The sequence below is a fragment of the Nymphalis io genome, chromosome 4 (assembly GCF_905147045.1).
Source record: "Nymphalis io chromosome 4, ilAglIoxx1.1, whole genome shotgun sequence".
In the NCBI taxonomy this organism is placed as follows: Eukaryota; Metazoa; Arthropoda; class Insecta; order Lepidoptera; family Nymphalidae; genus Nymphalis; species Nymphalis io.
In genome coordinates, this window is record NC_065891.1 from 2,438,776 (window position 1) to 2,452,350 (window position 13,575).

Genomic DNA, 13,575 nt, shown 5'->3' on the forward strand with positions numbered 1-13,575 from the left:
AATTTATTTAGCTGGTACACGTAAGTTTTGAAAACAGTCATTCATTTGTTTTTTCCTCATTATTTTTTTCTTTGGCGTCGCTTATTACCGCACAATGGAAAACACGAAATACGAGTTCTACCGTGGCACCATTGCTGCAGAAACAGCTCGAAGGATTAATGATGTGTACGGCGCTGGTGTCACAAAAGAAAGCATGGCACGTTTTTGGTTTCAACGTTTTCGTTCTGGAAATTTCGACCTTCAGAACCAACCCGTGGACGGCCGGAGACCAAAGTGGAAAATGAAGAATTAAAGGCTATTGTCGAAGCGGATCCATCACAAAGCACTTCAGAGATAACTGCAGGCTTCGAGGTAAGTGATAAAATTGTATTAATCCACTTGTAGCAAATCGGGAAAGTAAAAATACTTGAACGATGGGTACCTCATGAATTGAGTGAATCGAACTTGCAAACACGCGTCGACTGCTGTGTTACTTTGCTCAACCGACACAATAATGAAGGGATTTTAAATCGAATCATTACTTGTGATGACAAGTGGATACTGTACGATAATCGGAAGCGCTCGTCGCAATGGCTGAACCCTGGAGACCCAGCTAAATCCTGCCCTAAACGAAAATTGACTCAGAAAAATTTACTTGTGAGTGTTTGGTGGACTAGCGCCGGTGTCGTTCACTACAGCTTTCTAAAATCTGGCCAAACGATTACAGCCGATATCTATAGTCAGCAACTGTAAACCATGAAGGAAGAACTAGCTGCTAAACAACCGAGATTGGTCAGTCGCTCTAGGCCACTGTTGCTTCACAACAACGCAAGACCAGACACTGCACAACAAACAACCAATAAGTTAGATGAGCTACAATTGGAATGTCTGCGATATCCACCGTACTCCCCGGACTTTGCTCCAACAGATTACCATTTTTTCCGGAATTTGGATAACTTCTTACAAGGAAAAAAATTCAACTCCGATGCGGCAGTCCAAACCGCCTTCAAAGAGTTTATTGATTCTCGGCCCCATGGTTTTTTAGTAAAGGGTCAATACCTATGAGATGGCAAAAGTGCATAGATAACAACGGTGCATACTTTGATAAATTAAATATATTTTCCAAAAAAAATTGACTTTATATTCCTCCCGTACAAAACGCCAATTTCATATGTAAGGATCTAATAATACACTTCTATTAGTATTATAAAATATAAAGTATATACAAAAGTATACGATAATCTTTGTATGATTTTAGATTAGAATACAGTGTAATGTTCTGGATTGAGAGTGAATGTTGTTTTGTAGTGGATTTGATTTCTGCATGTATACATTTTGATTAACTATAATTTTTTCGATACCATAACCATATCGGTTTTAATAAATATTCCTGTTTTTGGTAACAATTGGTATAATAATAAGAAATTAAATAACAAAATTCTGTATATATATTTATTGCACAACATAATTATAATAGCAATGACAAGAACAAATATAAAAGTTTAATAATAAAATAAAATAAAAATGACAGAATATTATAAACAATAATTTATAACTTTATAATTGTTTAAGCTTAATGTTATGACTTAATGATTATAATAATACATTTTCATTTTTACCAAAATATCTTAAATATAAACGTCTCGGTAATTTTGGTTTAGTTTTATTACAATATTTATACATCAGTGACAGTTGATAATTAATAAGAAATGAGGTTTGTACAAACACATATGATTAGTGATTATTCTATTAGTAACTTTATATTATAATTATTACAGTTAAAGGATATGAAACGTTTAAAATATTTTCGAAATGTTACTAATGTAAGCGAACTATTATAGTTTCATTCTTAATAATAAATAAAGACTATACATGAAGTGACATCTAATTATCGTTAAGTAGAATAGTGGTAAAAAGGCAGAGAAAGTTTTCTTAAGAAAACGCAATAAAGTCTGCCACCCACCCTGTTCCACCGTTATTCATGGTAGTCGTAAAAACAATTTTAACATAATTGTCATCGCTTGTATAATCTGCAGGAGTTTCTAAGCAATATGAAGAAATAATGTTGCCATTTCTATCAACAAGGCTAAGGTAGTTTTGATTACATATTCGGCCAATGTCGAATACAGCAAAATGTAACATCAATCTTGTTCCTACTGGTGTTTCTAGTTCCCATTCACAAGTAGATTTTTGCCTATAAATTTCAGGATAAAGAGGACTTGTTACTCTTCCTGCTACGTTAAGAAGATGCCCACCACACCCCTTGCTCTTGTTGGTTGCAACGTAATTTAAATCGTAAGTTACTGCCTCTGAATCTACAATACGATTATGCATAAGTAAATACCGACTACTAGAAAATATCTGTATATATTCTTGATATTCCTTTGCTATTTTTGTGACAAGTGGTGCATTAGTTGTGTTGCCATCAAAAATTTCTAAAAACGCTTGATCATTCCAATATACCGGGTTGGCTGATAGAAAATACATCGCTATAGTATAACCTTCTGGCACAGCTATTAAAATGAAGCAATTTCTAGTACTTGTTTCACTGTAAATCATATGTTGTGATTGTATTCTACCATATAATTCAGTGTAATTTCTGCCACATAAACCAACGAATGATACTGAAATCTCAAAACCTTTATGGGTTTGGGTAGTTTCTGCTGCTGCTGTTTGTAAAATAATATTGACGCTACCAGATACATAATAATCGATCGACTTTTTGACGCCACATAATTCAAAGCGTTTGGGAGATTTTAAAGTTGAGTCATATGGAAACATAGTACGAGACAAGAAATCATCTGACGATTCATTTATTATAAAATCTTTTCCTTTAGTCATATTTCTTGGCTGTGAATAACTAGTTATGATAATCTTATCTTTGTCGCATCTATTTTCTGTACCAGGATCAAGATCCAAATTTCGTACTATAATATGGACTGTAGAATATGGTTCAGAGCTGGCATCAAAAAAGTAACTACAATGTAATCCTCGAGGTATTAACCCCGTTTCATAATTCGGTGATCTTAATATTTGCAATGTGTTTGAAATCGATAAAATCGATGGACCGCATTGAGAAGGATGAGCTGATAAAAGTGCTTCAAACCCAGAGCTTGTTGCCTCCCCGTCGGTAACAAGCCTAATTGTCATCGTATTACTTGAAGATGATAATTGTGGCGGAAATGAGTGCCCACAATATGTGCCAATAATAAGACTATTTGGATTCAAGCCGTCTTTTAGTTCTACAAAGTCGCAATTACAGTTACTTGTACCTAGCGCTGTTTGGTTTACGTTCACGCAGGAAGCTATATGAAAGGAAGTGAACTTTATTTTGATAATGTGGTCAGTTGGAGCTTTTATTTCAAAATGACAATCTAAATAGTTTTCATAAACAACATTGGTTCCAATGAGCGGAGATTTTAATTTCTTATTAGATGTAGTTTTCAGATCAACCTGTCCACCGCACCCGACTGATTCTGAATAAGTAAAATAAACTTCTACTCGAAATCCTTTATAACTTATGTTACTGTCCGAAACAAATTGTAGTAACATTTTATTACTAGTACTTTTTAAAACAGTAGTGCTGTTGATGTGACCACACATTAAAGATAATCGTTTATTTAAATCGATTGTGGAACCATCATAAACTGCTATGTAATCGTTGTAACAGTTGTAGCTACTCTCCAAATCGATATAAAGGAATTTAAGTATAATAACCTTATTTTTCGGACTTTCAATAGACCATGTACAATTTGAATCTTCAACATAGTTATCTAACGGTCCTGACGTTAACATGGTGGGATCCTTTATCGATCCCCCACATGCATATAAAGAGTAAGATAATTTGAATCCTTTTTTTTGTCCATATCGATCCGTCTTAAATGTTATTTGAACTTTTTCGGAAGTATATAGTGGAGGTGGTAAATTTTTTCCGCAATAGAGACCATAAAAATAATTGTAATTATTTTGCGACGTTAATGTTAAGTTGTCGTATTCACATTCAGGGTATGATCCTTCGAGATCGAAATCTAAAAACTTAAGTAATATTTTATTAGAAGGAGCTACTATTTCATATTCACAATTCAGGGATGGATAATATTCGTACGTATACCCAGGACTATATAAGTACTGTTCTTTAGCTTTTGCTATTAGTGTTCCACCACATATAGGTTTCCAATGCGCTTTAAAGCCGTCTAAATTCGTTGATCCATCTGTGCGAAAAATCACTTTCATTTGATTTGATGTTGAATTGATTGGAAGTGGGATACGGCGACCACAAATTCGCGCAATTTCTTCGTATTTATTTTCTTTCCAATCAAAAATGATAATAGCATCTTTTGTGCAATTAGCTTTATCTTCCACAGCAAATCGATCTTCAAATTTAAGAGATACTCTATATCCAATTTCTGCGTTGATTTCCCAAGTACATTCTTGATTGTTTGGGTAATTTTTAGGATAGTTTGGAGAAGTAAATATTCGATCGTATTTCGTAAGATACCCCCCACATTGAACACTAGCTGTCTTTATAGAAAGTTTAATATTAGTATTATTTTGAGGTTTTGAATGATATCGAACATACGTATTCATAAATGATGTCAAAAGTGCTGTTTCCTGTGTTTTTGTTTTACAGTAATCTCCTATAATAAGAGAATTTTGAGTTATACCTTGTTTTATTTGTAAAAATTCATTAGCACAATCTAAATTAAATAAGCCTTCTAATTTCAATTCGCTTCTAACCCCTGAAGGAGTTATAATGAGCCATGCACAATCAATAGTTGTATTATGAGCACCAGGTATGTTTAAAATATTTATTGCGGTTTGTCCTGCATGTACCACACCTCCACATTGATGTAACTTCCAATTCAGGTCAAAGATTATAGGACTGCGTTTATACTGCTTTGCTTTAATATACATGTTTACGGCAGGTATACTATATGATGCTTCTGTATTATTGCCACAAATATAGCGTACAAATTTTGCAGCACTTGCAATATTTGAATTTATAATAAGTTGTGAATCCATATGTCGGCATATATTTCGTCCTGAAGAAGTTATATTTACGTTAACAGATAGAGTGTTATACTTTATATCGCTGTCTGTCACTGGCATTCCATTGTAATCCCATTCGCAAAAGTAAGAATTTTCTAAATTTGGAGATTTAAGCTCACCTTCAAGACCTTGCAAGCTTCCTCCGCATAATGCTGGTTCATCAGAAGTAAACTTAGCCTTAAAACGATGTGGTATTTTGCGTGTGTTAGTAAGAAAAAAGAATAAGGATAATTTATTTCCGGTTGACTCAAAGATTGTTGGAGTTTCAGAAGAATTCGAATTCGAATATCCTTCTATTCTGGATGTGAAAGTTATGCCATTAAAAACACCCATTTCATGGATTAAATCAAAGTCTATGAGTTCTAAACGTATTCTTCGAGTTACATCAGGAACTGTAATAGTCCATTGACAATAGAACAAAGTAGTTTTGCGCGGGTAACCAGGTGTCGTTAAGTATCCTTCAGAAGTTGTTATATCACCACCGCAAGAAGCTTGAGACGAATTAAAAGTAAAACGAAAGCCTCTACTTTCTGAAACTTGTGTCCATTGACTTGGCTTACCGATATGTAGTTTAATTATTACTTTATTAGTAAATGTTTTAATTGGTACTGTATAATCATCCATGCTATTGTCACAGAACTCTTTTATTTTACCTAATCCAGATGTATTATTTGGAAATATTGTTTCTTCTATACTTATTTTCGTTTCACATGGTTTTTCGGACTCTGGAAGATTTATGTCTTTAAAGTTTAATTGAATACCATACCTTGGTGAAGATATTATTTGCCATTGACATACCGTACCCGCGGGTAAAACAGACATGTGCGGATACCCAGGAGACAAGACTTCACCTGAATTTGCAACAATTGTTCCACCACACACGTCTATAGATATTTTAGCTTTAAATCCATTTCTAGGTTCTGCTATTTGTGTTGAATATTTTATAAACATTGCATTACTACTTGTTTTTATTGTAGCCGGTTGTTCTCCACAAACAATTTCTTTAAGTGGAGCCAATTCAGATGATCCATCTCTAATTTCAACAAATTCAAGACTACATTTTTCAGAAACTTCTAAATCAAATCTTTCCAAGAAATCGATCCTCAAGATTTCTCCCGGAGGCCCTGTGAAAGTCCATATGCATTCGGTATATGGAGTCGGTACCGAAGGATAATTAGGAGATGTAATAATTTCCCACTTATGGTCGGCGTCTAAAGTAGATGTTACTCCACATTCGATATTTTTTTCTTCATAATGTAGCTTGAAATAGTAAAATATTTTAGACATACGAAAATATCTAGTATCTCCGACATAACTTATATATACGGCATTACTAGATGAAACAATTTGGTCTCGATTTTCATGAGAGTATCCACAATATTTTCCATCACCCAATAAAGGAGATTCGACACTTTCGCCGTTTCTCAAAATAACGTATGTTGTGCACTCATTATCATTAGTTATATTAAAATGTATAAACTGCAGTTTTATAGTTCGTCCTGGGCGGGCTTTAATGGTCCAGTTACATTTTATTTTATCTAGAGATCTGTCTTGGAAATCTAACCATGTAATTTCAATTACGCCTGATTTATATTTTAATACTCCGCCACAAACTGATTTTACTATTGCTTGAAATCCCTTTCGCGCAATAGATGAATCAGATTGAAATGCCACTTTCATAGCTGTTGTACTTACGAAACTTTTTTTATTTACATTTTCAGCAAGGCACACATTTTCTATTATTGGGATCCAATTAGCTTGATTTGAGGAAAAAACTGATATATGATCTGCGAAACAATTAGGAGTTTCCTCTAAAGCTATTTCTTTAAAACTTAGACTTAAATGGCGACCAGGGGTTATATCAAATATCCACACACATTTCAAATCAGGATCATATTCATTCGGATAATTTGGAGAATTGAATACAGAATCATTATTGGGTAATAAAATTTTTGTTTGATTTGATCCGCAATTTATTTTATCGTTATCCTCTTTAATATCTGTGTTTGATTGTGACCACTTGATAAGAAATAGTGAACCAATGTTTTCTTCGTCTAATATAAGTTTTAAGTAAACAACGTTGGAACTTGTCTGTAAATTTATATGCTCTTTTTTTAATAATCCACAAAATTCTTGCAAAATTGGAGCTTCATCATCATAGCCATCGTAGACAAGTAATTTACTACCACAAATGTCATTGTTTCTATGTATTTCCAAACGATCAATACTTAAACTAATAATAGTTGACCCTTCAGTGATAATTCGCCAACTGTATTCACCTTGGCCTTCATATGGGAACGGATAAAGAGGTGATGCTATTTCACCGTATAGCAAACCAGTGATTTCGTTTCCATGAATAAATCCATAATGAAGGACGAATCCCCGACTTGTTTCCTTTTCATCACTGTGAAATTTGATATATAATTTTGTTCCTGTTGTAGTATTCACGGGAATATCATGACCGCAGTAAACAGCTAGTAGTTCACCTCCGCCATTATTCTCTCTTATTTCCAAATAATCTTCATTGCAATTTTCGGATTCAAATAAATCAAAAGTTTCAAATGTAATATAAACCCTATTACCAGGCGATGTTGCTAATGTCCATTCACAATCAGCATTACTTGGATAAGAAAGTGGATAATTTGGTGAAGCGATAGAACCTTCTTCTGAAGATAGCTTCCCGCCACAAACATTTGTTAAAACCGAGTAGTGTGCTGAAAACTGTCCTTTTATGTCACCTACATATGATCCTAGTAGGATTGTTAACGCGCTTCCATGACTTACAATTGTAGGTGGGACTTTACGGCCACAATACTCATCAAACAAGGGAGAATTTTCGTCATTACCATCGAGCACCCTAAGATAAGAAGACGGACACTTACGGTTAGTTATAACATCAGCATTTTTTGGCAACGATATGTGCTGAATCGTTAATTTTACCTTTTCACTTGGATTTGGTGCAATAATTGTCCAGGTGCAGTTCTTATTATTGTGATTAATAAATTGATTATTTGAAATTATTCCATCAGATTTTGATTTAATTACTGCTCCACAAGTCATAGAAAAATTTGCTTTAAAGCCTTTGGCATTTCCATAAGCATCAGTTTGAAATTGTAACTTAAGAGAAGAATTGTCTGATAGGATTTGAGTTTTATTTGATTTAGGACACATTAAAGTAGTATAATTAGAACTATATTTATCAAAATGATCATAAATTTTTATAGAATCACCACAATCATCTTCGTTTGCAGAGTAAAGATCAAAACTGATAAAATCTAACTCAACACGATGATATTTTGGAACCGATAACGACCAGAAGCAATCCATGTTGTTTTCATAATTTTTAGGGTAATTTTTTGAATGTATTAATCCAGACGGTGCATTTATTTCACCACCACAACCTTCTTTTAAGGAAGTGAAATATGAATTAAAATAAATATTTCGTGAGGATGATTTTTTTACTAGTCTAATGAATAAGAAATTAGAGCTCGTTTTTACAGTAGTTTTTACTCGATGACAAATTTTTGATATCAAAGGAAAATCTTTACTTTGACCATTGAAAAGTTCTATTGCATCGATTGAACAATTTTTAGATTCAGTCATATAAAGTTCCGAAAAGGTAATGGATACAGCTGTGCCTATTGGCGTTTCAATGATCCATTCGCATTCTATTTCATCCATTGCACTTAAAGAACGATCCATCGCGAGAGTACCAAAACGCTTTTGAATATGACCACCACAACCGTAACTAATCCATTCCAAACGAAATCCATTGCGAAGAAAATAATTTCCCGAAACAAAATTGATTTGTAAAGAATTACTCTTAGTACTTATTTGTTTTGGCAAAGTAGTGCCACATAGTTTATTGGAATATTCTTTGTCCCGTGGTTCTTTAAATTGCAAATAAGCTGTTCCACAAGGAAGACCTCGAAAATACCATGAATGGTTGAAGGGCGATCGTCGATTATACGAGGAAAATCTTGGAGGTAATTCGAACTTAGTAAATGTAGCGTTTATTTTATTGCCCTTAGGAACAGTTATTGTCCAAAGGCAATTCATATTTAATGGATAATTAGCAGGGTACCCTGGGCTTTCGATGACACCGTAACTACCACTAATATTATTGTTACATATTGTATTGTAATTGAGAAGAAACCCCTTACCAGTTATAAATATATCTGATCTAAATTTAATAAATGCGTAATTACTGGAAGTTTCGATATTTTCTAATTTAGAAGACTTAAAACAGTTTTTTCCAAAACTAAAAGAGTTACTGTCACGACCGTCAAATATTTCTACATAATCGTCCTTACAGTCTGTTGTTCGCTCTAAATCTATTTCCACAAATGTTATTCTAATTTTTGAACCACTGCTCGTGACAATCCTATAAAAACATTCTGCGTTTTCATTGTAATTCTGAGGATAGTTTGGTGATGATATCGAACCCTGTGCACTACTTAATATTCCTCCACAACCCCTTATAGTTCCGTCCCATTCAATTTTAAATCCATTCCCACTTAGGTAAAAATCTGAATGGAATCGTATGTACGCACTATTGGCAGTGGTTATTATACGCTTAGATTTAAAGTACCCACAAAATGTTCCTATTAAAGCAGAGTTTTCCGAAGAACCATCTCTTATTGTCAGAAAATCACCTAACTGGCAATTATTGCGTAACGGTCGCTCTAAATCGAAATCAGTTATATTAATCATGATTTGTTGACCAACTGGCACGGTTATTGTCCAAGTACAATCACGATTAGACTCATAATTTTGTGGCCAGCCGGGAGAATATATATATCCATGTGTCTTGACATAAAGTCCACCACAATGTGTTTTTTCATCTAAAAATGTATACGATAGTGAAAATCCATCGCGACGCACGTTTACGTCTGACACGAATTTTATCATGAGACGATTCGAAAAAGTAGTTAAAGCAGGTGGTAAAGTATTTCCGCAATATTTACCTAATGTATTGTTCTCGTTGTTTTCATCAATTTCACTAATCAAAACGTAGTCACTATTACACAATGGCGTACTTTCAAGTTTAAATCGATTCCAAGTCAACTTAATATGCATTCCTTGTGATGCAATTAACATCCATGTACAGGTTTGACTATTAGAATATTGTGTGCCAGTGTCCATTGGATGATTGATAATGCCAGTATTTTGTCTATAAATTCCTCCACATTCTGTATTTATTGTAGTGTAATTAGCGTAAAAACCTCGGCCTGTGACACTAATATCTGATTTAAATCTTATATACATATAATTATGACTAGACGTTTGGGTTGGTGGAGTAAATTCTGATCCACCACAAAATCTGCCCATCAGTGTATCGTTTATAGAGGGACCATCTCTGATTTCAACATGATCATACTGACAATTGTAATATCTATTGTCTTCAATATCGAAATCTTGAAATGTTAAAACTATTGCTTTGCCAGGCGTACTACTTATAATATAATCACAGACCATACGTTTTTGATAATTTAGTGGGTATCCAGGAGTTTTGATGATTCCACTATCTCCTGAAATCGTTTTTAAGCAAGTCGATTCATATGTTATTTTAAATCCTTCAGATCCTGTGGAATGATCAGTTTTAAATAAAAAGAAAAGACTATTAGAAGAAGATGTATAGGATTTTGGGTGGTTATTTCCGCAGAATCTTCCAACCAGGCGTGAATCTGTATTAGGACCATCATAAATTTTTAAATAGTCGTATCTGCATCTGAAAGATCTTTCAAGGTTAAAAGACTTGAATTCGATTCGAATTCTTGTTTCTGGACGAGTTTTTATTTTGTATTCGCATAGTAAATTATTTAAATAAGCACCGTTATACGAAGGCGAGACAATCTCGCCTCTATCATTAGTAAAAAAGCCACCACATCCTGGAACGCCTTCAACAGGGGCATAGGTAATTTGAAAACCTTTACCGTCACCGTATCCATCAGAATGAAAATGTATAAGCATATCAGATCCAGCCGATTCGATTGGTGCAGGTTGGGTCGAGTTACAATATTGACTTATTAGTGGATCTATTGTGTGACTTCCATCGTATATAGCCAAGAAATCAAAACTACAGTTTGCATGTTTTTCTATATCAAGTTCGAAAAAATGCAATTGTATTCTTTTACTCCATACTGTCGATAAATGCCAATAGCAATCTCGATTCGGCGGGTAATTGCCAGGAGAACCAGGCGAACGTATGTGACCATGTGTAGTTGCGTTTATTTCCCCTCCACAAACTGGTGGTATACTAGTCCAATGTAAGGAAAAGCCATCTTTGGCAACGGATTGATCTGACCTAAACCAAAAGTATAGATTATTATGACTTGAAATAATATTTCCACCTTTCGGAAAAGTGTTTCCACAAAATCTGCCTATAAGTTGACTAGCCGAACTTCTACCATCGTGAATTTGTACAAAATCATACCGACAGTCAGAATGGTATTCTAAATTAAACTTACTAAATGTAACATTAATAACTTTATCTGGAACTGTGTGAATAACCCATGCACATCTTGAATTATGATTATATGTCGTATTAGATATTGGATATATTATACTACCTTCTTCGTAATCGAGAACTCCGCCACAAGGTTGTGCATGTACTTGGCATAGATCACCAGAATAAAAAGCAGTGCATTCGCATCTGTATCCTCTTGACGATCTTTCATCCAGCCTACATGTGCCTCCATTAAGACATGGATTATTGGTACAGAAATTATTTTCTTTAGTGCAGTGGGCACCACTATAACCTGGGTAACAAATACACGTATAGCCTTGATGAAGCTGATGACAATGACCATGAGCTCCACATGGATTGCTTTCGCATCGTTGTGTAGTATTATCTGCTGCTGGAACATAACATCCTTGCAATCCGATACCATCGCCATCCATTCCTAATGGGCACATACATTGTGTAACTCCACCGAGTGATGTATTGTCGATACATTGCGCAGATGGATGACAACCTCCACGATTAAAAGAACAGGAACCCCTCCAAGTACACGTAATTCCATCACCTTGATAGCCTGGTGGACAAGACCCGCATATGCGGGAGCCAATAGTATTATGACAAGAAACCATCGGGCTGGTGCTACAACCACCATTTGGTATAGTTAGGCACTCATCAATGTCATAGCAAGCAAAGCCGTCACCCTCATAGCCTGTAGGGCATGGCCCGCACCGGAATGATCCAGGCAGATTAATGCATTCCACTCTTGGATTTACGGAACATCTGGCGCCCTGCCCAGATTCACATTCATTGACGTCTGTTAAACATGCGACATCATTTCCATTTGTCCTCCAGCCTTGGTTGCAAAGACATTTAATACCCAAATTTGATTCAACGGGGATACATGTCCCGTGGCCACACATTTCGAAATCGCCCTGAGAGCAATTTTTAGCCGTTCTGGTACAGTCAATCCCATACCATCCTGGTTTGCATACGCATTGATATGATCCTGGTAAATTGATACAAGTTGCACCATTTTGACAACCTAGATCAGTGCCGGCGAAGTTACGACACTCATTTACGTCTTCATCGCAGTTAGTCCCTTTCCAATTCGAAGGACAGAGACAGTGATAGCCATTAACTAAATTAAGACAGGTTCCTCCGTTTTCACAAGGATGGGATTGACATTCGTTTTTCCTTTTGTTGCTAAGTAAATTAAGTAATCTATTATTTAAGGTATTAATCCGTCGTGTTAATCTTGTGATATTAAAATTAAAATTGCTTGTTAAAGTTGCAGTAAGAGACTCAATCTTTTCTATCCTTCTTAGTAACTCATCAGGCTGTGTCAGATAGTTTTGGTTGGTTTCACTTCCAGCTATAAAATTTTGATTGCCTTTTGTAACGTTCCATAAGTTCTTAAAATCCGTGTTATCAAAATATATGGTAGACTTAGGTCCATTTGGTCGTAAATAAATACTCTTGTCGTATGCTGGTTCAAATATAAGGTCACCATCCGAAACTTTAATTTTGGGTCTCTCCTTATACACTTCACCGTTTAAAAGTTCAACATACAAAAACCAAACGGTTGAACGAAATAAAAATTTAAACATTGTATCCACATATCCCGACGGACAATGACTGCAGACTGGACCTACTTTCTTAGTATAACATGTTTCATAAACCATACAAGGGGCGTATGTTATGTTTGATATCTAACATCGGGCCATGTGGATGTAAAACGTTTATCATACGTTTTAATTTTACAAAAACTGACATTCAATCCGTTTAGCTAATTGCAATAGATTACTGAAAATAAATAGGGAAGATCGCTAGGATAATTAATAAAAAATTATTAGTCAGCAGTGGCTGTGCAGACAAAATATATAAACCAGTTAATTTTATATTTTTTATTTTATCGATTCTTCTTAAACCTAAGGGTCTTTCTGAACAGATAGAAGAGGTGAAAAAAAAAGTTATTTTTGCATATAACCAAAAATACAGTGTTTCATCCTTTTAAAAAATCTTACAAAGCCTAAGGTCTTATATAAGGTAAAATAAAACACATTTAACAGGTACAAAGTTTATTA

At 34.6% G+C, this 13,575-nt stretch overlaps 1 protein-coding gene across 1 annotated transcript; it reads right to left on the bottom strand.

Annotated features, from left to right (window-relative positions):
• Window positions 1-1,631: 1,631 nt before the first annotated feature.
• LOC126781641 (cubilin-like) lies at window positions 1,632-13,122 on the bottom strand. The gene has a single exon (XM_050506577.1). The coding sequence runs from the start codon at window positions 13,096-13,098 to the stop codon at window positions 1,912-1,914; it is 11,187 nt and encodes a 3,728-aa protein (XP_050362534.1). The 5' UTR covers window positions 13,099-13,122; the 3' UTR covers window positions 1,632-1,911.
• Between the last annotated feature and the right edge of the window lie 453 nt (window positions 13,123-13,575).

What these genes read in the sequence shown, in the direction of transcription:
- LOC126781641 (XM_050506577.1), bottom strand. Translation starts at nt 13,098, where the DNA reads ATGTTTAAATTTTTATTTCGTTCAACCGTTTGGTTTTTGTATGTTGAA.